This window comes from Malaclemys terrapin, chromosome 3 (genome assembly GCF_027887155.1).
Source record: "Malaclemys terrapin pileata isolate rMalTer1 chromosome 3, rMalTer1.hap1, whole genome shotgun sequence".
Lineage (NCBI taxonomy): Eukaryota > Metazoa > Chordata > Testudines > Emydidae > Malaclemys > Malaclemys terrapin.
In genome coordinates, this window is record NC_071507.1 from 89,411,149 (window position 1) to 89,436,023 (window position 24,875).

At 38.7% G+C, this 24,875-nt stretch overlaps 1 protein-coding gene across 7 annotated transcripts in view; it reads right to left on the minus strand.

The window, feature by feature from the left end:
* MAP3K4 (mitogen-activated protein kinase kinase kinase 4) overlaps positions 1–24,875 on the minus strand; it is a 148,589-nt gene that overhangs the window by 79,893 nt on the left and 43,821 nt on the right. For 6 of the 7 annotated variants that reach the window (XM_054021808.1, XM_054021807.1, XM_054021805.1 and 3 more), the window contains exons 2-3: positions 20,342–20,532; positions 8,521–9,911 (exon numbers count right to left, since the gene is read on the minus strand). In XM_054021808.1, the coding sequence (XP_053877783.1) occupies positions 8,521–9,911; positions 20,342–20,411 (1,461 nt within the window). In that variant the 5' untranslated portion in view covers positions 20,412–20,532. The remainder of the gene's footprint in view (positions 1–8,520; positions 9,912–20,341; positions 20,533–24,875) is intronic. The other variant, XM_054021809.1, reaches the window with a different exon arrangement.

Consider the following 24,875-nt stretch of genomic DNA (forward strand, 5'->3'; position numbering starts at 1 on the left):
CCTTTAATATGCGTGCAGTGCTCACTAATGTTCATGGGAGTTGTGCATTATCCAAGGACAAAATTTGTCCCTAAACTCTTTAAGGTTTATTATGGTCTAATCCAGTTCTTATATTGCACCCATTACTGTGATATTTGAACACCGTCCATTGATGCATTAAGAGATGTGACTAGCATCTATCACATGTGGTTCTCTCCTTTTTCTTCAGGGCCAGATGCACATAACATTGGATTAAAGTGAAAGGTAAATAGATTAAGAATAGAAAGTAGATCAAATGATCAAGTACAGTCATGAAAATTAAAAACTTTAAATATGCTAACTATTTTTAGGCTCACCAGCTAATAGAAAACTTGTTTATTCCTTTACACCCACATTCACATTTTTGACATTTTGTTCCTACTGCATCAGGCAAGCTCTGCTTTCCCAGAACAGTCACACAGAATTATTTTGCCTGACTAAGTTAGGCAATGTACTTTTCCAGCAACGTACTGTGTTCATTGCTTTTTAGCAATGGCACAAAACTAGTTGGCAGGTGTAGATTCTAAAGGGACTTTAAAAAGCACTAGCCTACTATTTGATAGAAAGTTCTTTGAATTTGACCAGACTAGTCACCTTAAAGACAAAAAGGGGCTGATATGGGCTTCTTTGCATTATACACATTTTATAATTAGTAAAACTAATTCCTGTGCATATAATAGGGTAGTATGGCGATTCCTTACATGGAGTTTCCACCAACCCATGAAAAACAATATGAATAGAGAGGGATTTCTGTGTTCCAACAATCTATCCATTCCAAATTGAAACTTCAATTCCTGCCCTCTCCCTACCTCCCCCCCCTTCAAGTTTATGTCCCAGTCATCACCCTCATTTCCTCTCTAGGATGACCAGATGAAATCACCTTTACAGCCAATCAACTGTTTCTCAAGTGAACCAGCAGCTTTAAAAAGCATGAACCTCTTCTCCTCGGCCCAAAAAGTGGAATACACTGGACAAAATCCTGGCCCCACTGAAGTTAGGGAGTTTTGCCATTGACTTCAATGAGATAAGGATTTCACCAACTGTCTCCACAGAACCCTCAGTCTCTGCTGGGACAAAAATCAAGAGACCAAGATGAATTAATCAGCATGTACCTGTGATACAAAGCGTGTAACATTTCTGCTTATATATGTATAAAATTTCATGTAAAAAAAAAAAATCAATGATTTATTTCAACACTACTCCTGTGCAACCCTGCGACTTGTTGGTCTGCTACTGCAGTAATTAATCTTTTCAAAAGAAATCTCACTACACCTTCCTTTCATCTAATTCAATTCTTTTTTAATTAATCTATTTTCTGGGGCTTTAATGGAACCATAACAATAGCAGTCAAGGCTTTTTAAAAGGGACTTTTTCATTAGCAATAAGCCATATGAAAATTAGTAAGGATGAATTTTACTGCTAATGTGCAAACATTTGACGGTTCATGTCTTCGTTTTAATATAAATACAGTTTTTTCAAAAATACTTTTGCCAACAATGTGTTTTAAGAGCTGTACTAGGAACAAAAATAACCTAATGAAATTTAAATTCTCAACTTGGAATATAGCTAATAAGAATATAGATTTTAGTATTTGTTCAGTAAATTTTTAAAAGAATCTTTCAAACAACATAAGACTTCCCATAATACTGGGGAATTATTTCTAGGAATACAGGATTAAAATACAAAATAACTAAAAATGGTATTTCATTTTCTAACACTGGAAATAATACAGCAAGACTTTCAAATACAGGGCATATATTATTAGACACCTAAATTCCTATTAAACTACTTAATAAGATGCCTGATTTTCAGAAGTTCGGAGTAGTCACAAATCATTCTCTGTACACATTTTTCCAGCACCTCTGAAATATTACACCATTTGTTTAGGTGCCTAAATATGGCTCTCTTAGTAAAATTTACAAAAGTGCCTAAACCCTCACAAGCCTTAGTTCCATATCCAGTACAAGTTAGGCAACTAAATACACCCAGATTTTAAAAAGTAAGGCACCTAACTCTTATTGAAAGTGGGACTTAAGTCACTAGGGGTATGACTACACTGCAATTAAAGCCTGGCATCTGGCCTGGGTCAGCTGACTCGAGCTTACAGAACTCGGGCTGCGGAGCTCTAAAAACAGCAGTGTAGAGGTCTAGGCTCAGGCTGGAGCCCGTGCTCTGGGACCTCACAATGGAAGAGGGTCCCAGGGCCCAAGTTCCCCCAAGCCCAGATGTCAACCCTGATGATTTTAGAGCCTGCAGCCTGAGCCCCTCAAGCCTAAGTCAGCTAACATAGGCCAGATACCAGTGTTTAATTGCCATGTAGGCATACCCCAAAGCACTTTTGAAAATTTTACTCCAGGTCTCTAATTTTGAAATAGACATTTGAAAATGTTGGCCCTGGTCCTACATGACTAATACAGATGAAGCCTTTCATCTGCATAGATCTCATTGTAGTGCCGGGTCATAAGTGTGATGAATATCTAATCTCAGTTTCGTACTATATATAAACATTTGTATTCAAATTAATTTTTCCTGAGTTTTTAGATATTAATGTTTAAATTACATAAACAATTCATTTTCAAAATAGAGTTCAGGAACCAGATTTTTTTTTTTTTTTTTTTTTTTTTTTTTTTTTTTTAAATCAAAGCTAGTTTTTAAATAGCCACTGCAGTAAAATTTTCTTCACATTTTGTAAAATGTACATGTGTATACTCAAGCACACAGTCAATATATAAAAATTCTTTAACAGAAGTAACACAAAGATTTATAATGAAACACCAGTGATCTCAATTATAACAAGAATGTCATCCTGATTTACAATAAGCCTCACCAACCCACAAAAGTAAACTGTAACAGATACAACTATATAATAGGTAATATTTCCAGAAGGAAAAGAAAACAATGTAAGGACATTTGCATAATCACTGCAAGACCTTAAAGTTATACATAACATACACATATGTAATAGAACTACTTTTGCAAGCCTTATCTGAAAACAATGTACTACAAGTAGGATAGTTTTGTTATAACAACAAGTGTTCTTGTAGATTAGCAGTGCTGTCATTGTCTCTAACAACTAGTCTACAAGGGGAAATTATTGTGGAATGAACTTGGGTGTGAATTTAAAGCACACTAGCTACTCTGCACTAACTCCCCCTGTGGACAGTTTTACAGCAGACTAGGAATGCCTTTGTGCTCATTAGCTTAATACACATTCAGTGTATTAAGCTAATGTGCACAAAGGCACTTCTAGTGCACAATAAGAATGTCCACATAGGGAGTTAATACAGAGCAGCTTGTGTGCCCAGCTACACTATGATTTTTCCGCGGTGTGGACAAGCCCCCAGACTAAGAAGCTAATATCACAAATCTTCATCCAATATATAAAATTGTGCATTAGTCTAAATTTTACTTTTGTGTTTTCAGAACAAAAAATATCAGTGAAACATCATGATTTTAATACTTTTACAGGAAACTAATAAAACAATAAACACAAAAATGGAAGTGAAATGCACCTGCCACAATGGCAGCCCTAATCAGCATTTGAAGAAGTGTTCTTAAGATCAGGACAAACCTAGAGAAAACAAAGTCTGCTAACACTGGGTAAAATTTTCAAAAAGTGCTTAAGTTACAGTAATTTAGGAGCCTAAGTCCTATTTTCAAAAGCACTTAAGTGCCCACTGGGACTTAGGCACCTACGGCATTCACGCATTTTTAAAAATTGTACCTATTATGGTTTGATTCTCAACGCAAGTACATTTGTACACTAACATGATATATACATACAAGGATTAAATAAAGTGTAAGAAAAACACAAAATTAGCAATGAAATATATAATTACCTAATGTTTCCTCTATAAGTTGTTTTGGGGAAGGGAAAAGTGGAAATATTATTTTATGTATATGGTCTGCAGTAAAAAAAAAAAAAAAAAGCCCACAGAATTGATAAGCTATTTACAATAAACAGAACCTCACAGTTGCATACCTACACTTACAAAAAAGGAAATTATACCTTAATGTTAACTTGAATTTTTTTTTTTTGAAAGGGACTTTTAAAAATTGCCGTTTCTAATAGACTCTAAAAGTTAACCCTTTTAATAGCAGTCCCTGAATTTTTTAAGTATAAAAATTATATTGTTATTCCCTTTTGAAATCTACAAGAGTTTTTTCAGCAAAGGGGAATGAGACTGACTAACAAAGGGAAACAGTGAAAATGACTATATTCAGAGTGCTGTCAAATGCAAAAAGTACGCAAACAGAAAAACATATTTGCTGTATTCTTTTAGTTAGCTGTAAGCTATTACTACTGTAGGTAAAGCATTTCAGAGAAATGTGATTTCCAATTTGACACTATCCCATTATTTTTTGAGCGACCACAGAAAGTTTACAAATGTTTCAATAGTCCAAAAATGATGGAACTGCTTAGTGAAAATGAGCCCCACTGAGTGCTCTGAGGTCATAAAGGTGCTCTCAACTATTCTACAAAAAGATTAATGATCAGTGGGTCTTAGAAATACTCCTCTGCTTGAGTCTCAGAATGTTTAATCACGGGGACCAGCAAGCGTTCTGCAAACTATTGGTGGTTCACAAGCTGTGTCTGAGAACCATTGCTCTAGAAAGGCATGCAGCTGTATTTGAACAGATAAACAGGAAAAAAAAAATATGAAAAGGCATTCTTTCAAACCTTGGAATTATTTTTCATTTCTATTCACTTTTAAAAGTATGCTCTACATATCGGGCCAAACTGTCATACACAGTTTCATTTTTTTTAACCTATAAAAATGTGAATGCACATTTATTCACTAATACAGAACGGCACACACACATCAGCATGTACATGAACTAACTTTTTGCACATGTATATGCTTCAGAAATGCACAAACATTCTCATACAAAATCTTGGAAAACATAAGCAGAAGCCAGTTTGAAGCTGGCTGCAACTTCAGCCAATAGTTTCAATGTATTTTCTGTAGAGAACAAAATGATCTCAAGATCAACAGTAGTAGTACTAGCATGGTTCTTCACATCATCAAGTTACTTATAAATGTGAATTTATTAATCCTCAAAAACCCCTTGTGAGGTACATAAATGTTATCCTTTTACAAATAGGATAACAGAACCAAGAGGATCCAGCAACATGTCCAAGAACACAGAGGGAATTCATATCAGAGCTGGGATTAGAATGCAGAAGGATCCCTGGGTCCCAGAACTAGTCCTGCCACTAAAGAATGCTACCTCATGATGGAAGAAAAAACCCTGACTACTAGTATTGCTAAATACATATTGTCTAAAACGTATGTAACACTGCTTAGGTCATGATTATTGAGCTTATGGTAAGAAATGTTATTTTTGTTCCAAAATACAAAGATATAATCAACAAATTCCATAAATTAACTATGCTTATTCCAGTATTAAGTGTCAGGAGAGTTAGCAATTCATGAAGCTACATAACTAGTTTACTGGAAAGAATTTCTCCATGGAAAATTGTTGTTCTAGCAAAACACTATTAAGATTATATAATCAATCAATCACTCAACTAAGGAAATCCTTTTGCCATGTTGAATAGCAACTTAATTACATGATCAGATGCCAGTTCTAATATATAATACAATAGCCTCCTTTTTCTTCTTAAAGTTATATACAAACATAGCATCTTGCAAGATTATTTCCACTCATGTGCACTTACACTATTGTCATGGTCATAACGGTTCGCAGCATCCTTAACAAGAAAGAAAATTACATAGAACATTTTAAGTTTAGTTAGTAGCTGGTATTATGCAATTTCTTTTCAACTGCTAACAGATTTTCTTAGGTGAAGTTCGTGGATAAAGCGGTTAACACTGAAGTGACCACGATGCCTTAAGTTTTTTTCACTATTGCTCAGTGTTATACTAAATTTGTAGTATGTTGTGTAAGAACTGTTTACTGTGTAGTTAGGATTAGATGAAGTGAAGCATTGGCATATATTGTCCTTACAGGTGCAGTGTGCTGAAATCTATATTTAGAAAAATAGACAGTAAATCCTAAATGGCATTGTGACTTAATTCATCTCTGAAGACCTGAATTCAGGTCCTGTTTGGGCTACAAATTCTAGCCATAAAAACTTCAGAAGTCCATACCTAATTATCCTGGACCTTAATTACTACATGACATTTCAATCAGTATACTCAGTTTATTGTATCAGAGGGGTAGCCATGTTAGTCTGGATCTGTAAAAAGCAACAGAGTCCTGTGGCACCTTTAGACTAACAGATGTATTGGAGCATAAGCTTTCGTGGATGAATACCCACTTTGTCAGATGCATGTAATGGAAATGTCCAGAGGCAGGTATAAATATGCAGGCAAGAATCAGTCTGGAGATAACAAGGTTAGTTCAATCAGGGAGGGGGAGGTCCTCTGCTAGCAGTTGAGGTGTAAACACCAAGAGGAGAAACTGCTTTTGTAGTTGGCTAGCCATTCACAGTCTTTGTTTAATCCTGATCTGATGGTGTCAAATTTGCAAATGAACTGAAGCTCAGCAGTTTCTCTTTGGAGTCTGGTCCTGAAGTTTTTTTGCTCTAAGATGGCTACCTTTACATCTGCTATTGTGTGGCCAGGGAGGTTGAAGTGTTCTCCTACAGGTTTTTGTATATTGCCATTCCTGATATCTGACTTGTGTCCATTTATCCTTTTACGTAGTGACTATCCAGTTTGGCCAATGTACATAGCAGAGGGGCATTGCTGGCACATGATGGCATATATAACATTGGTGGACATGCAGGTGAATGAACCGGTGATGTTGTAGCTGATCTGGTTAGGTCCTGTGATGGTGTTGCTGGTGTAGATATGTGGGCAGAGTTGGCATCGAGGTTTGTTGCATGGATTGGTTCCTGAGTTAGAGTTGTTATGGTGCGGTGTGTGGTTGCTGGTGAGAATATGCTTAAGGTTGGCGGGTTGTCTGGGGTCGAGGAATGGCAATATACAAAAACCTGTAGGAGAACACTTCAACCTCCCTGGCCACACAATAGCAGATGTAAAGGTAGCCATCTTACAGCAAAAAAACTTCAGGACCAGACTCCAAAGAGAAACCGCTGAGCTTCAGTTCATTTGCAAATTTGACACCATCAGATCAGGATTAAACGAAGACTGTGAATGGCTAGCCAACTACAAAAGCAGTTACTCCTCCCTTGGTGTTCACACCTCAACTGCTAGCAGAAGACCTCACCCTCCCTGATTGAACTAACCTCGTTATCTCCAGACTGATTCTTGCCTGCATATTTATACCTGCCTCTGGAAATTTCCATTACGTGCATCTGACAAAGTGGGTATTCACCCACGAAAGCTTATGCTCCAATACATCTGTTAGTCTTACAGGTGCCACAGGACTCTCTGTTACTCAGTTTATTGTTTCCATCATCACTTTCCATTTAATTCACTCATAATTTTCTCTATTTAGTGTATTATAACCTGAAACAAAAAATGAAAACAAATAAGAGTCAGTGGAAAAACTGAATGGACTTAAGCCACTTTCTTTCATAGATTTTAAGGTTAGACGAGACCATTAGATCATCTACTCTGATCGCCTGTATATCAAAGGCCATAGAATTTAATCCCATATTGAGGTCTATAGCTTGTGCATGGCAAAAATCACAGTTTCCAGAAAGGCATCCAGTCATGATTTAAAGACAAGAGGTAGAGAAGCCACCATTTGCCCCTTGGTCGTACGTTCAAATGTTTAATCACCCTCACTGTTCAAAATCAACAAGCAGTCCGGTGGCACCTTAAAGACTAACAGATTTATTTGGGTATAAGCTTTTGTGGGTAAAAAACCTTTTTCTTCGGTCTTTGAGGTGCCACCGGACTCCTTGTTGTTTTTGTGGATACAGACTAACACAGCTACCCCCTGATACTGTTCAAAATGTGTGCCTTTCTTTCTAATTGAACTTGTCTAGCTTTAACTTCCAACCATCAGAACTTTACCAAACAATAATGGTGCTTATAGTAAATATAGTTTATGCTACATGTAAGGTTCATTCTTACTTTTGCTGAGGTCAACAGAAACATTTCTTAATTTCATTGGTAGCTGGAATAGGCTCTTAATAGTAGTGCATCTCCTTTCTCTCATAAAATTAAAAGGATTAACTCATTAATATAAAGTTATCTCAAACAAATATGGCAATTAGAATGAGCTACTGATTCTTGGAATTTACCAATCATTACTACCACTTTACATAATAAGAGTGAGACACTTTATAAATCAAATTGCAACACCTGAGAAAACACCTGTTTCTAATTAGAAGAGATTACATACTAAAGGTAAGAAACAGGTGTGTCCAGAATGAGATTTTATTTTTATTTTTAAAAAGGAGAAAAATGTAAGTCAGAAAACTGGTTTGTTAGGGAAAAATAACTGATGCTTTCCAAGCTCTTGATTCAATTGTGGTAGGTAACATTTGAAACAATACTAAGGGGGGTGGGGAGCCGAGTGAATCTACAGTATTCCCATTTATGCCAGCAAGGAACCTACCTCCAGCTGGTGATCACCCTTTACCAATGCCATACGGGCCCTTTGCAAGGAACCATGCATTAGCTTGTGAAGTCTTAAAATTAGCTTCCTCAACCCCATTTGCTTCAGTGCTTTGTCTACAAATGGCCTGTAAATAGAGGTCAAACAGTGTCTGCTGCAGCCTGCCTCGGCACTGCACTCTGGAATAACCCAACAGGCCAAGTCATCCTCTGATTCAAGCCTGTCAAGCTTCCTTGAAAAATGGTCCTGTAGCTGAAAGTCAAAATTTGGCTTATTGGTAAAATTGTTCTTGATGGCTTGTCTGAGTTCTTCAACGTTCTCCTCAGAGATTTGTTCTTCATCTTCACTTTCCTCTATGCATGTTCCGGAGGATTCTTTTACTTCCGCTTCCCTACCATCTTCCTCATCCTCTGGATCATTGTCCTTGGACGGTTGAGGAGAAGGAATTTCAAACACTGGCCAGCCAATGTCAGACAGATTCTTGATGCCCAAAACAGTTCCCATAATCCTTAGTTTCTGGTTTAAGTCTTTTGTAATGTTTAACCACAGACAGAGTGCCTGCACCCTGTCTTGGAAGTCCTTTGCAGCATACTTTTCATAGTCCTTTTGAAGGGCCTGCAGAGATGGATAAAGTGCTTCTACATACTCTAGCAGCTCCATTATCCTCTTTACTTGCTCAAAGGAGACCCGCTGACGATGGAGGTGTTCATAGTAACTTGTGTAACCCACAGCACTAGTTCCATGGGCTGCTTTGCAATGTCCTTCTCCTGAAGTACCATTGAAACTGGCTCCATTTCTTATACAGGAGAAGCTTTCGTACTTCACTTTGAAAGTGAGGATTTCATTAATAATATCTGGGATGGCTTGACGGGCTGTATACAGATAGAAATCTTGGTCATTAATGCTCCGGCCTGCATGCCAAGCTTGCAGCTCAAGCCAGATCAGTTCATTGGATCGATTCAACCAGACAGAGGAGGTGTTTTCCTGTCCTCTTTGTTGTTCCCTGTCCTTTTTCTTTGAGACTGAGGTAAGCTTTAACAAAAGCCGCAAGGTTTCAAAAAATTTTAAGCGGTCTGCTGGGCAATCAGTCCTAGAAGTCTGGCGTGCAGTTCTGGCTATAGGCATGGGCACAGAGACTGGAAGCTTAGCATTGCTACAGCCAAGGCTGAGGTAAGGCTTATTGAGATCAACATCTGGAATTGATTTTTTTGGCAAGGACCCAGCAACTGAGTCTAACATGAATGAGCACTGCACATTTTTCTTGAGATCTCGTTCTGTTGTCCTAAGGGTGGCTCGGATCTTTTTCCCGTGCTTATAGCTGTGCTCTTCCACATTGTCAGTGGTTTTGCCATTGTCTTTTTGTGGAGGCTGATTTGGTGCACTCATCTTTTCTGTAAAAGAAATTGAAAAAGAATTTGACTACAGCAACATGAGGACCTTTTTTAAAGAATGCTGCTCCTTAACTACACTTCATGAGTCTTATTTTATTTGTACTTTCTATCCAGCCAAGCTTCCAAATCCTATTGTATTTCTATCATATGCTAAAATAGACAGATAGAAAACAGTTCCATAATTAAAAGTAATATTTGCATTTTGATTTTATAAATTTAGGTAGCATTTCCTTATTATTTACAGAATGCCATAACTTCCGCTAATATAATTTATACTGTACTGTATTTGTAATGTATACCATGTATCATCATAGTATCTAATCAACTTACTGATTTTAAAAATTATATACATAGTCATACATTACTCTAAATCTCCATCTGCGGGAATTTAAAAAAACTGAAGTGGGAAAAGCTAAATTTAAAAAATCTAGGTCAAATGTAAGGTATCTATAAAATGACCAAACAGGATTTTTCCACCTCTGAATATCCATCAATCTTAATCCACAAGTTACTGGCACAACACAATACAATAGCTTCAACATTTTCTCTTAATTACACATTCAAATGGATGCCAACAATTCATATACACAAGTGAAAACCCTAGAACATATATACTTCCAAAATAAATAAATGCTGAATCCACTTAAAAATAAAGAGCACACCATTATATTGTGGGATTTTCTAACAATAGGTTTAACTCTGCAACCACTGGTAAGAACATTTTGCAGTACTAAATAAAATTATAATAAAATTGACTTCTAATTATAATTACCTCTTTTGCTGCACATGGCAGCTGGAGTCAGTGACTAAGCAGCAATCCAGAGGGCACAGAGGGACTAATGGCCTGGAGGCAGACTGACTGTAAAGGTCGGGGCCTTCTTTAGTTTCTTGCATACAGTATTTACAAAATGGGGAAATCGGCAAGTGACCAAAATGTGAAATTGTCGAAGTTATATCACTGAGCATTTTGTCTGATGCCAGTAACTTTCCTTTCTTTACACTGAATACATTAGAAGTGTAATAAAATGGTATCTGCAAGCTGTAACAGTCAGAACAGTGAACCCAATGACCTAGATTCTAACATCTCAGTAGCATCTTATTGAAAATATTTTAGTAATGATGGAATGCTAATTACAATTCAGCACTTTTTAAAATATATATCTAGTACGCTTAAGGGAGCCAACACTAGCTGTACCTCAACCAGATGGAAACGTACCACAAGCTGTTATTTCCCTATAACAGAGAAACAATGCAAAATGCTGTAAACATCCCACGTTGCCAGTGCACGATTATTCCCTATATTGAGTACATTCCCATACCTTTCCTTACAGAAAGTATCTGCATTATAGCCCTGATAGAAATCAGGGAGGTGGCCACTAATCAAGGTTCTTCTCAAACTCTGTGCACGCACAGCCTCTGCTAGCAGATACCCTTCACAGACTGATGGCCTGCTGCATAAAAGTCCAGCCACTGGTCTCCCCTTTCACAAAACAGCCAGAGGAAAACTGGTGGTGGTACCCCTTTCCTTATTTGTTTTAGCCCAGTGGTTAGGGCACTCGCCTGGAATGTGGGAGTCCCTGGTTCAATCCCCCCTTTTACCTGACAGGGAGTAGGAATTTGAATTTGGGTCTCCCCCACTGCAGGAGAGTGCCCTAGTCATTGGGCTATGGCGATTTCTCAATCTCTCCTCTCAAAACTGTTCCACTTTTTGTAAAATAAATAGTCCTTGAAGAAGGGATTTTAAGGGCATGTCTATATGGTGATTTAGTGTACGGCAACCTAGGATGTAAATCTACAGTGCTCTAGCCTGCCACACACGAAGTGGCTATGTGGAGACTGCTGCCTTGCGCAGCAGAAATATCAGCACTACCTTCTTCTCTGACTGTTCTGTGGGTCTTCTGCTTGCTTTTGTCAAAATGCCTGAAAGGCTAAATTAAATGTTTCAGAATGAAACATTCTGTTTTGACATACCAAAACATTTTGACTTTTTTAGTTTGGTTGAAACTATTTGGCAAACTCTATACAAATTTGCAAATAGTTTTGGCAAACCAAAACTGCATTTTTTGGTGCATTGTTTTAAAATTGTCAGCCAAATCTAGTGATAAGTGTGGGGAATGGAATGAATGAGGAAGAATGAGGCCTGGTCTACATATGAAAATAGCATTGTGTCAGCAACTGGTTTAGTAGAATCAGTGCTGCTCATGGATTTAAGTGCAAGTGCAGAGGACAAAAACTGTGTTTTGACTCTGTTCAGCTATACCTCTTATTAACGCTACACTATTTCCCCATGTAGACAAAGATGAATCAATAGAGAGGCAGAAGGGCAGAACAAGTGACCACCAACTCTGCTGAAATCTTCTCCATCCAAACTGTCTCTCTTCTCATCTTCACTATTAATTGCAATCCCTGTTTTATAGGCTATCCAGGTCCCAAAGCTCTATGTTCTATCAAGTGCAGAATGCTACCACCCCCCTTCTCATGCATACAAAGAAGCATGACCTTCTTCAAAAAACTCACTCATATGAAGGATATAAATTTAAAATGTGCCCTCCACTTTATAAATCTCTCCATGGACCCACTCCAATCTACTTATCAGAACCTGCTCTGACCATTCTACCTTTTCCTTATATCACTCACCTATTCTCTGTCCCACTGCACAATCTCACACCTTCTTTACCACAGCTTCTGCCACCTGGAATAGCCTTCTTGTGTATCTCAATTTTACAGACTCTCCAGCTCATTTTAAAAGTGAGGAGAAATCTATTTTCTCTCTTTCTTGCCTCTAGCTGAATTTCTCTCTACTACTGCTATTTAATATTTAACTTGGTATTTATATGTAATGATTAAGCGGCATTTTTGGGTGCAGTTTATATGACAGATGCTGTAAAATAGCCCTTACATAGAATAAAGTTGTGTTGTCTTGGTTACCAGATATGTTATCAACAAAACTTTGGCTTTGTCTATTTCCTTCCCTGGAAAACGTTGACATCTTTGGACTGGATGTAACTGATGCTTGGTATATAAATCATTCCTTCCTCTTTTTCTGCCTCTGCTCCCACACCCTGGCATTCTCTGACCTCTACCCTTTTTTGGTGAGTGAGGAAGAGAAATAAGGAGACCCTATGCTGGAGGTCTATTCACATTCTTATATGTCCAGTATGTGGACACTGGTTTCTTAATTACAAATCATCTTTTTTACTATAGTATCACTGAATTCTACTATAGTATCACTGAATTATTTTTAGGCACCCATTATAAGGAATTCCAGCACGTGTACTTAATGATCAGATGGTTCAACAACTGATATCTTCCTTTTTCCTTGTCCAACTATGCAGAATATAATTCTGAAGTGCAACATTAAACACTTAAAAAAATCCATGAAAGATGCCTTTGGCCCCTAACTCTTAGTAAAATTTCTTTCAAGACAGGGAGCTTATTTCTTCATTGTTCAATTTGCTTTGTGCATTTGACAGCATGTGTGTGTAGCCAGTTTCACAGATTCTTCTATATAGTCAGTCAATTGTCCCTTTTTTCTGTGCAAGGCTCACAGCAGCAGGCTAGAGAAAACACATTTAAAAAACAAAAAACGCCATTGTAAAACCACAAAAGGCCAGGGGAACCTAACTGCAGATGTAGAACATGACATTACTTTTAACTTTTTTTTTTTAACTGACTAGATTTCAAGTTGATGTGTGTTTTTTATTTTAAAGGACAAGAGAAAAAGATAGCCCGGGTTTAAAAATGTTAGCATTTAAATGGCCCCTATTAGGCTTTGACATTCACATCTCATTTAGGTGAGTTTACAGTTATTACTGTTTGGTCAGAGACAGATTTTTTGCAAGGCTCAGTTTGGATAACTAGGCAGTAGAACATTAGTTTACACTGTGATAGAATTTGCAGAAAATTGTGGAATGTAGCAAAAAAAAAAAAAAAAAAAAAACACTTAGGAAAGATTGAAACTGCAGGAGATACAATTTGTTTAATTTCTGTAATTTTCTCCTGTGGTCAATGTTAAAAAATGCAATTCTACCCACAAATGGGACTTCTAGGAAGAATGGCATCATGGGGTTTCATGTTTGCTATTGCTCCATGCATCCAATTTGCTCAGTATGCAAATGTAAACAAACAAAGTTTTTTCTAAGTGCCAGTGTCACGGACTCATCCTGCTTTGGCAACCAAGCTGAGTTCGTCCTCTCTCACACACCACCATAACTTAAGGGTCTTCCAGGTCAAACTATAACCTCAGTTACACTTGTCAACTGCACAGTTTTCAGTCCAGACAGAGGGTTTCTCCATGTTACTTTCTGCACAGTCTCTGGGGATAATGCTCTGGTAAGTATGTTCATTAAGGATGGGAGGATTTATTTTTAATAATAATCTACTGTCCAAGGCTAAAAACAGAATTGGCACCTGACCACTGTGTTGGGTAACAGCAAAAGCCGTGGCTGCTAAGTCCATGCACTAGTCCACCACAAACTCATTAGCTAGCGATATTATCTTTGGAAGAGACCTCAATCAGCCATGGTCCAGAAGGTCAAGAATAAGTCATCATACCAGAATACTGTGGTTCTAGTGAAGCAACTGGCAGCCAGTAAAGTACTAAGAACCATTGATGAAACTTCCAAGTCCCTTCTAAGAGTGGCTATCTTCCTGTCCATGGCATCTTTTCAGAAAAAAGTCTCCCTCAGCAAGAATCATCATGTCTTTTGCCAGGAAAACTACTGCTCTATCAGCCTTAGGGAGGATAAAAAGAATGACAAATGTAGAGCTGGAAGGGCTCTTGGGTGGTCATAAAGTCCAGCCCCTTGTGCTGAGGCAGGCAATGTATACCTTGGCCATACCTAGACTGGTGTTTGTCCAACCTGTTCTTAAAAATCTCCAATTCTGGGGATTCCACAACTTCCCTTGGAAGCCCATTCCAGAGTTTAATTACCTTTGTAATTAGAAAGTTTTTCCTAATATGTAACCTAAATCTCCCTTGCTGAAGATTAAGCGCATTACATTTCTTGTCCTACCTTCAATGGATAATGGAGAACAATTAATCACCATCCTCTTCACAACAGTCCTTAATCTATTTGAAGACTGTTATCCAGTCCCCTCTTGGTCTACTTTTCTCAAAAGTAAATATGACCAGATTTTTAAGCTTTCCTTATAGGTCAGGTTTTCTAAATTTTTTATCATTTTTGTTGCTTTCCTCTGGACACTCCAATTTCTCCACATCTTTCCTGAAGCATGGCTCACCAAACTGGACACAGTATTCCAGCTGAGACCTTACCAGTGTCAAGAATAGTGAGATAATTACTTCCTGTGTCTTACATACAACACTTCTGTTAATACACCCTAGAATGATATTAGCCTTTTTCACAAATGCATCACATTGTTGGCTCATGTTCATTTTGTGATCCACTATAACCCCCCAGATACCTTTCAACAGTATTACCACCTAGCCAGTTATTCCCCATTTTGTAGTTGTGCATTTGAATTTTCCTTCCTAATTGCAGAACTTTGCACTTGTCTTTACTGAATTTCATCTTTCTGATTTCACACAAATTCTCTAATTTCTCAAGGTTGTTTTGAATTCTAATCCTGGCCTTCAAAGTGCTTGCAAGCACTCCCAGCTTGGTGTCATCTGCAAGTCTTATAAGCATACTCTCTACTCCATTATTCAAGTCATTAATGAAAATATTGACTAGTACCAGACTCCAGACCCAGGACCGACTCCTGTAGGACCCCACTAGATACTGCCTCAGAGTTTGACAAGTTTCAGAGTAACAGCCGTGTTAGTCTGTATCCGCAAAAAGAAGAACAGGAGTACTTGTGGCACCTTAGAGACTAACAAATTTATTAGAGCATAAGCTTTCGTGGACTACAGCCCACTTCTTCGGATGCATTTGACATGAGTTTGACATGTGAACCATGGATAACTACTTCTTGAGTATGATCTTTCTACCATTTGTGCACCTAGCTTATAGTAATTTCATCTATATCACATTTCCCTGGTTTGCTTATGAGAATGTCATATAGGACTGTATCAAAGGCCATACTAAAAATCAAGAGATATCACATATACTGCTGCCCACCATCCACTAAGCCAATCACCCTCTCAAAGAGAAAATTAGATTGGTTTAGCATGATTTGTTCTTGATAAATCCATGTTGGCTATTCCTACTTATCCTCTAGGTGCTTACAAATTAAAATTTGAAAACTTCTTCTGGTATCTTTCCAGGTATCAAAAGTTAGACTAATTGGTCTTTGCATTCCAGGACCCTGATGAGTTTCAGAGATTCTCTACAAAACCTTCTACCTTTGTTGGGTATTTTCTATTATTCTTGAATGATCCGTTCAAAGGAGGAACAAATGGGTATGGTAAATTACATCTTCAGTTTTGAACGAAAGATCTCATTGGTGGCTCCCACCTCCTCTACATGGTTTCAAAAAGGTCTGGAAGCAAAATAACCTATCCTGTTTCTCTTGCTGTGAGTTATCATGGTCCAAATTTGAGAGTTCTCATTTTTGAGGGGAGAGCTAGAGCTCATGGAAGCAGATAATATTCTAAAGCACTGTGTCTTTTCTTGGGCTGTTTGTTGTTTTGGTGAGGGAGAGACAAGCATCAAAAGGTCAGTTTCTTCTCATCTTTTGAGTCACAGCTCACAAAAGTCACGATCCCCAGTTCTCATCATCCAATATCCCTAGGAGAGCTCAGATTTTCCTATTCAGAAGGAGAGTCCTAAAGGATGTTAGATTCTTTACGAAGTGACTCAATTATTCCTTAAAAACCTGGGCGGGGACCATGGAATTTTTTCCTTTGGAAAAGCAAGTCTGGGGCAAGGAATAAGGGGCATGTGGCTATGACATGAAGAGTCCTTGATTACTGAAGGAGGTTCAGTCTGGCTAGTTCCAAGAGCTGAAGAAGATTAATCTGATCTTCTGGAGGTGTCTCCAGAAGAGCCCCAAGAGGTGTGAGGGAATGCATAGACTCCAACAAACTATCCAGACTCTAAACTCATTCCCCTGGCTAAGCAAAGGTTCATGCCTGGGAGCAACTGTAGCAGAGCTCCCTTTCTGTAGCTCCTGAGAGTTCTCTTGCACTTCAAGCTCCCTGCATTTGGCCTATTGCATCATGATGGAGGAGGGGAGAATAAATGGACAGAATGAGCTCATTGGGCAGTCCCATTTGAGAAACAAAGTTCCAGAAATTTCAGACCCCTGAGGAGGAAGAGAGTGATGAGATGATTTTTTCCTTGATGCAATCCCCAAATCAAGTACAAGAGATGAGGTTTCAGTGGCTAAATAAGGAGTACTGAACTGTCACTCTTTTTGCACCACCTGAGGCACAGAAACTGGCAAGGGTGTGGAAGGGGCAATTCTCAGGCGAGCCTTATGGACAAGTCTGAACTGCAGTCATTATTTGCTGGAAGAAAGGTGCATCACAGGTGAGGATCCAGAAACTAACTGAACAGGTAGAGTTTGTCATGTCATCTTTTTTGCTTCTAAATACAAGATAGTAAGAAATTCATTGAGAGAGAGATTAAATGAACGAACACCGGTGACACCAATAACTGGCCTTATTCTCAAAGCTTTGTTAATTCTCAGTTAACTGCAGGATAGAAGTAATTTCATGTTAAAGTAAAATTTAATCAACTCAAGACAGCCAAACAAAATGCTTCATGATCTGTTTCAAAAACAGTTTGTTTGGTGCTTCATTTAAAGCAAATATTATACAAACTCAGCCTAACTAGAAAGCATTTGTTTTAGTTCAGAAATAAGGAGAGTAATTTCAGTTAGTTCTTTAGTGATAGAAGACTTTCACCCCTCCATCAACTGCCTCAGATTCCCTGCCTCAGCACATTATCTGCAAATTCTATACAAAAGGAAAAAAAGGCCTAATAATTTTTAAAATATTATGAATACAACTAAAAATGTATTATATTCCAGTGAACCAACAATGTGCCAGACATCCCCCTGCCTTCCATACACACACACACAACAGATCTCATCCTACACAGCTTGAAATCTATCAGCAGAACTTTATCTATGTTGGTAAAGTTAACCAACAAAAGAAAATTAGTCTTAATTGATATAATGCTCCTCTCTCTCACAAAGATACAAACTCTTGATATATACTCTCGGTATTTCAATTCCCTTAAACATACCAAAACTGCAATGAATTACAGCTGCAGTTACTCTGATTTATATTTTCTTAGTTCAGAGACTGAAGTTATGTTACCATGGTATTAAAATCACATGAAGGCAAGAAAAGCTATTGATAAATTGTTACATGCAAAATTAGACAGGCTTTAATATTTCACAAAAAAAGTTTAAAAAGGCACAATTAAAACCCAGTAAAATGAGTTTAACAGCTCAAATGACTATGCAGCTAATAACAGCTACAGTGTGCCTTCTTTTAAGTTCTACTATAAAGGAGAGGTCTTTTGGGAATGACACTAAGGATGACCTTATACAGAAGATGCCTAAAATAGTGAGGAACCAAAACTTTTGGAATAAGTTCAGTATAAATACTCCATTATTATGAATAATTGCATTAGACAGCGCCACTCCCAGAATTTTTCAATGAACACTGTGTGTATCCTTGATTCTGCTAAAGCATTTACCTTTTTTCTACTCTATATTCTGGCAAAACAATCCTTTTAGTAAACATACATTCAACGTTAAGATTTCATGTATACACTAAAAAAAACTGCCTTAAAAACAAAATTTCAGCTGGTGCAGTTGTGCCACCACTGTAACTTTATCAAACATAATTCTAAAATTATTTCTAAAAAACTGTAGGTATATCCTGTATGACTACAACAATGAACCAATCATTTTAAAAAAAATAGCTTTAACAAAGCTTTGCCACCAACATGAACAGCACTTTACTTTAAAAAAAAAAAAAAATTAAGTGGCACTTTCAGTAGCGCAGATGCCACATGTGTTCTGATGAGGTTTTCTATCAGAAGTCTGACAACTAACGATACCTAACATGAGCAAAGTTAAAGAACGCCAACTTAAAAATTCATGCTTCTGGATGAAAATGTTTACCTATTGTTGTCAGATAACATTACCTATGTATCTGTTGTTACCTAATATTATAAATGATTAGGGGACATTATGTTTATTTTTATCAGCTTGTTTACGCTATGTCTTTGACAGCTCTCCCTATATCGTTAAGTTCACTGTATAGCCAGTAAATTTCTCCCAGTTTGTGTGGATCTTTCACACAGCAAAAAAGGGGGAACAATTAAAGAAACATGATAGTGTAATTGTAAAACCACAAAATCTCGAGAATTTGAAAATATTTTTAATTACATTTCTTAAATTGGCTAGAGTGGAGAATGTCCCTTTAATATTTTCTCACTTTAAAGATATGAGTGTTTGTAAAGCACCTTTGAGATCCTTGAATGGAAGATGCTATAGAAGTGCAAAGTATATTGAGAAAAGCATGTCTGGCTGCCTGATATAAAATGCTATCAATTTAATATTACAAGCAACAACTTTGAAAATTACTACTATTCTGAACCCAGGTAATAGGATTCCATTCTCTTAAAATCACTCAGTATATAGTAGTAAAAGAGACAGTAGATAAGAACAGTTTCAGGAAAGCCACTTCTGTTAGTGACACACTGGTATTCAGTGAGATCCTGCAAGCCAGTTTAAGGACCAGCAGGTCTAGAACCCAGGTCTGGAGAGCTGCCAGGCAGCAGATAGCTCTATGCACACTGGTAAGAAGAAAACAGTTAAGTTCATTGAGAAAACTTGGACAAAGTGACCAGCATTTCCTAATAATCAACAATACCATGGGAACCTCCATGATTCTGAACCCATCTTTCTCTGTGCAATCCCCTCCTGGCAAATATGTCTAAACACCAAGTCTACTTGTAAAACTGAGGTTACAGTAAAAGGGGGGGAGGAACTAATAGAACACAAAAAATAGCAAAGAAACTGGCTGTTAGTCTCTGCCTGAAATTGCATTATACCATGCACAGTAAAAATGCTGTGCATCATTCACTGACACTGTATGATAAGCTGAATAATTTTGCTCAAAATGCTTGTCTGCTTCCCACTGTATTTTCCTATGTATGTACCTGTATGTACACTTCCTAGTGTGGTTAGCCAGTATCTATAGTTTGTTAATAGAATAAAAAATTAACAAAACTAAATGGTCTGTACAATTTTCAAAAACTGCTTTTTTGATTGCTGACTGCCAGAAGGTAAACAAGTCTGTCTGAAACTGAACTGCAATTGGGAATATACAATGGCTGCTATGATTTATTGCCCAATGTACATGCAAATCTATATATCTCTATACAAAGGACCTATAAAAGTTCATAGTAAGAAGTGACTACTGAATGGTTACAAAAAAAATATTATATACTACTACTACTTTTAAATAATTTTTTTTTTTTTTTTTTTTTTTTAAAGTCACACACCTTTCAAAGTGGAGCGGCTAGTAGGTTTCCCAACGTTATTTTTCTGGTGCTTTGTTGACATACGTTTCATCTGTCGGGGTGTGCTAGGAGGAGAGGTCCCATAGAAAATGTCAGCACTGGCTTCATCTGATAATTCCTCAGGTTCAGATTCAGAAATTTTGCAAGCAACATCTTCTGACTTGCACTCTGGTCTGAACAAGGGAAAAGAAAGTCAGAATATGGAGTTAAAAAAAAAATTAGCTAATTACTTTAGAAAGCCAACCCACTAATATGTCACCTCCCCACATCTGTACTTTCCTGCCACTCCCATGTAACAACTCTTTTTACCAGCAAGCTTGCTGATAAACACAACAAGTTTGCTTTCACCGCCCACTAATGCAGTTTTGTTTAGGGTTACCATATTTCATAAAGAAAAAAAGAGGACCCTCCATGGGGCCCTGGCCCCACCCATTTCCCACCCCCAGCCCTGCCCCAACTCCGCCCCTTCCCCGCCCCCTCCTCCCTCCCACTCCCAGCCATGCAAAAAGGGCTGCCCGAGCGCTACCGGCTTCACGGTTTGCCGGGCAGCCCCCAGACCCTGCACCCCCGGCCGGCGCTTCCCCAGCGCAGCTGGAGCCCGGGAGGGGAAGCGCCCAGCCGGGGGCGCAGGGTCTGGGGGCTGCCTGGCAAACCATGAAGCTGGTAGCACTTGGGCTTTGGGCAGCCCCTATGCCTCCGGACCCTGCGCCCCCTCCCGGGCTCCAGCGGCGCAGGGTCCGGAGGCATGGGGGCTGCCCAAAGCCCGTAGCGCTCGGCTCTTAAACAGAGCCGAAGAGTCAGGGGAGGAGCAGAGCAGCCGCGGGAGGGGAATTGCCCGGCCGGCATTTTCCCGGACATGTTCGGCTTTTTGGCAATTCCCCCTGGACGGGAGTTTGATTGCCAAAAAGCCGGACATGTCCAGGAAAAACCGGAAGTATGGTAACCCTAGTTTTGTTACCATCCTGTGTGCGGTGTATATGTAGTACTTGTCATACATGTAAATAAGAAAACTTTTAATGGAAATAACAAAAGTTACCATATAGGCCTACTATACAGGTAAGAGAACTAGGCATTTTAAAAAATGTGTGTGTAAGAAAAAATTGTGGGAAACCAAAAGTCAAATAAGGGATGGATGATTTTAAGCAAGGCTCAAAAAATGTACCTAACTACCAAACACTACCAGAGTTAAATTGGTCGTTGTCCAACTCCAGTCCTCCACTACACTTTGCTCTCCACTCCCTCTCATAGGCATTGCCTAAATCCATCAAGGGAAGCACTCCGCTCTATCCAGTACTCTCACATCAGGGAGAGGGAAGTTCAGTGCCTATTCCATCAATTTCAATATAAAATAAGTTTCTTCTTGGCCCAATCTCTTGTTTCCTGCTTGTAGTATGAAAATAGTAACCCCCCTCATAGGAGGTTTTATTTTGCTTGTTAACTGTTTGTTTTTTAAAGTCTACCTTGATTGTTAGGGATAGCTTTATATGTTATACAAATCTTCCCAGCTCTTTTGAAATATTACATGCATACACATACTATACACATATACACACACACACACAAACACATTAAAATGAATTAAGACAACAAGCACAAGCTCCTGACAGAAGGAGTTGTCTTTTCTCTAACTCCAATCCTGTAAACTCTTAGACATATGCTTAGCTTTACCTCTGTGAGCGGACCTATCCATTTCAATGGAACTACTTACAGTAGTAAATTACATACATGCATGTTTGCTGGATCATGGCCCACGTCTGTCTAGTGCACAGCACAATGGGGTCCCAATCCCAACTGGGGCCTTTGGGGGCTTCCATAATATAAATATTACAATAGGTGAAGCAAGTAACACTGCCTATAGTTAATGGTGCCTGACACTTCCGATTATAAAATACCCCATCTTCAGTTGCTTGTAATTTTGCCAAATTTCCAATCTTGATTTTAAAATGGTCAGTGATGGAGAATCCCCCACAACCCTTGGTAAACTGTTCCACTGGTTAATTTTCACCTTTAAAAATTCACACCTTATTTCCAGTCTGAATTTGCCTAGCTTCCACTTATGCCCACTGAATCACATTATGCCTTTCTCTGCTAGACTGAAGAGCCCATTATTAAATATCTGTTCCCGGCACAGGTACTTACAAACTACTCGATTCACCCCTTAAGTTTCTCACTGTTAAGCTAAATAGATTGAGCTCCTCCTTGAGTCTATCACTGTAAAGCATGTTTTCTAATCCTTCTGTCATTCTCGTGACTCTTCTCTGAACCCTTTCCAATGTATCAACACACTTCTTGAATTGTGGGCATCACTACCAGACACAGTATTCCAGAAGAGGTCACACCTGTGCCAAATATAGAGGTAAAATAACCTCTCTACACTTACTCAAGATACCTGTTTATGCATCCCAAGGATTCATTAGCCCTATTGGCCCCAGTGTGACTGTTCATAAGATGTTACAATAACCAGGGAAAATAGGTCCAGTGTTTACGACACTGAATGTAATAACAAGTGCAAATGTTGGATTAGTCTAAAACAGAGGTTCTCAAACTGTGGTCCGCGGATAGTTCCCTCTAAGGTGCGTGCCTGGGCAGCCGCACACGAAAGAAAGAAGGGCCACTAATTAAGTGCCAGGACCCTGGAGAAGACACACATGTAAGGTGAGGTGGTGGCCTCAAGGGGAATAGGTGGGAGGGGGAAGTAGGGTGAGAAGAGGGGGTGGGGGGGAATTTGGGACTTGCAAGGATGCAGTGGCCAGAGAAAGAGGCGACTTTCCCCAGCTCCAGGGCTGCGGCTGCTGGGGAGAGACCACCCCCTCCTTCCCAGCCCCAGCTTGGGGGCCGCCCCAGTGGGGAGCGACCCCCCCTTCCCAGCCCCAGCTCGGGGGCTGCCGTGGCGGGGGAGAGAAGGCACATCCATCGCATTAGAAAGGTAAGACTACGGATATTAAAATCTGAGTTGTGTGCTTTTATTTGTAGAACAAAAAAGTTTACTATTACGAAGGTTTTTTTATATAGCGCTTTTATCCAAAGCGCTTTACAATCGTTAGCTAACAGTACAAACATTTGGAAAGATCATAAAGTGGTCCACCGAGACCCTCAGCAATTTTCAAGTGGTCCATAAAAAAAAAAAAAAAAAAAAAGTTTGAGAACCACTGCTCTAAACCAAAAAGGCCACATGGATATAATCTAAGGACTGTTCAAATCATGCTTGGTAAAAACAGATGTGGAACCAGAAGTTAGACCAAAATTGGTGTGATGGATATTACGCCTAGTTGGTGGACAAAATAATGAGGGGCTGAACTATGCTGCCCACTTTTTTCCCTTTTGGGGTTTCTTAAAGAGAGACTTAGAAAAAAGATCCATTCAGTTCAGCTCTCCCGCTCATCTCCTGTCCGAACTTGCATCCCAGCTCACCTTGTCTCATCTCATCTTTCCCTAAACTCATCCCCGTCCCTGCCAGCACTGCAACTCTTCTCGCTCATCTTGACTCATCTAAAGGACTTTCTTTCTGAGAAGAAGGATTGTCTTGCTTCTGTTTAAGAAACTTTGTTTTCACCTGGGAGCGCTGAAAGTCATCACATTATCATGACATCCAGTCTTTAAGCCACCAATGGGGATACCTAATAAGCAGCACTGCAAAGGCACACAAGATCCTGTATTGCATTCCCCTTCCCTTGTTTTAATTTTCTGTTCCACTATTCCTTTCCCTCTAGCCTGTCTCACTCGCTTGGCTTTTCATCGAATCCTGAAGTCACCTATACTGCTATCATCCAAACCTGCCTTGTCTAAAGAGTAAGCTCCAACCAGATGACAGCCCTGACTAGATTGTAATTAACCAGGGTTCAAGCAGCTGGTGTCATGGTCGGCTTGCCTGCCAAAGCATCCACTCGTAACTACCTAGTAGTACAACGTTCCAAAAAAACATCACCCAAAGCCATATTTTACCCATCTTTTCTACCCTCTCGTCCAACTTGCATCTGTTTATGAACGGGATAAGTGACTGCCCTTCATATCAGGACAGTGAGTAAAATTAACCTTTTCCTTTTCAATAAAGAAAGGTTGTTCAGAAAATAAGAGACTGGTATTTTGATTCCAAAAGGAAAGAGACTTTGATAGAGTTTCGCTGTCCATTTTGCATAATTAATCAACCACAGTTTCAATACAAATGCTTATTTTAATTTCTTGTTCTTTCTTGTGTTTAACTAATAAACTTTCAAGTTGTATGAATGCTTTTGGGTGTTTGCCAAGTAACGAAGGGCTCTGTTTAAAAATAACCCCAAACCGGTCTATCACTCTTTATAAACTCTCTCACTATCCAACACTAAACACCTTTAACTCTTTGTGCCTTTGAGATCAATATCTATAGAACAGGGCTCATGTTCAGCTGATTATCCATCTCCTCCACCTCAAATCGTTTTCAGAGTCACTGCTTCCCAAGATAGAGTCCCCATTCATGTAAGTATGCTCTACAGTCTTTGTTCCTAGATGTATAAATTTAGCCTCATTAAAACCCAGTTTA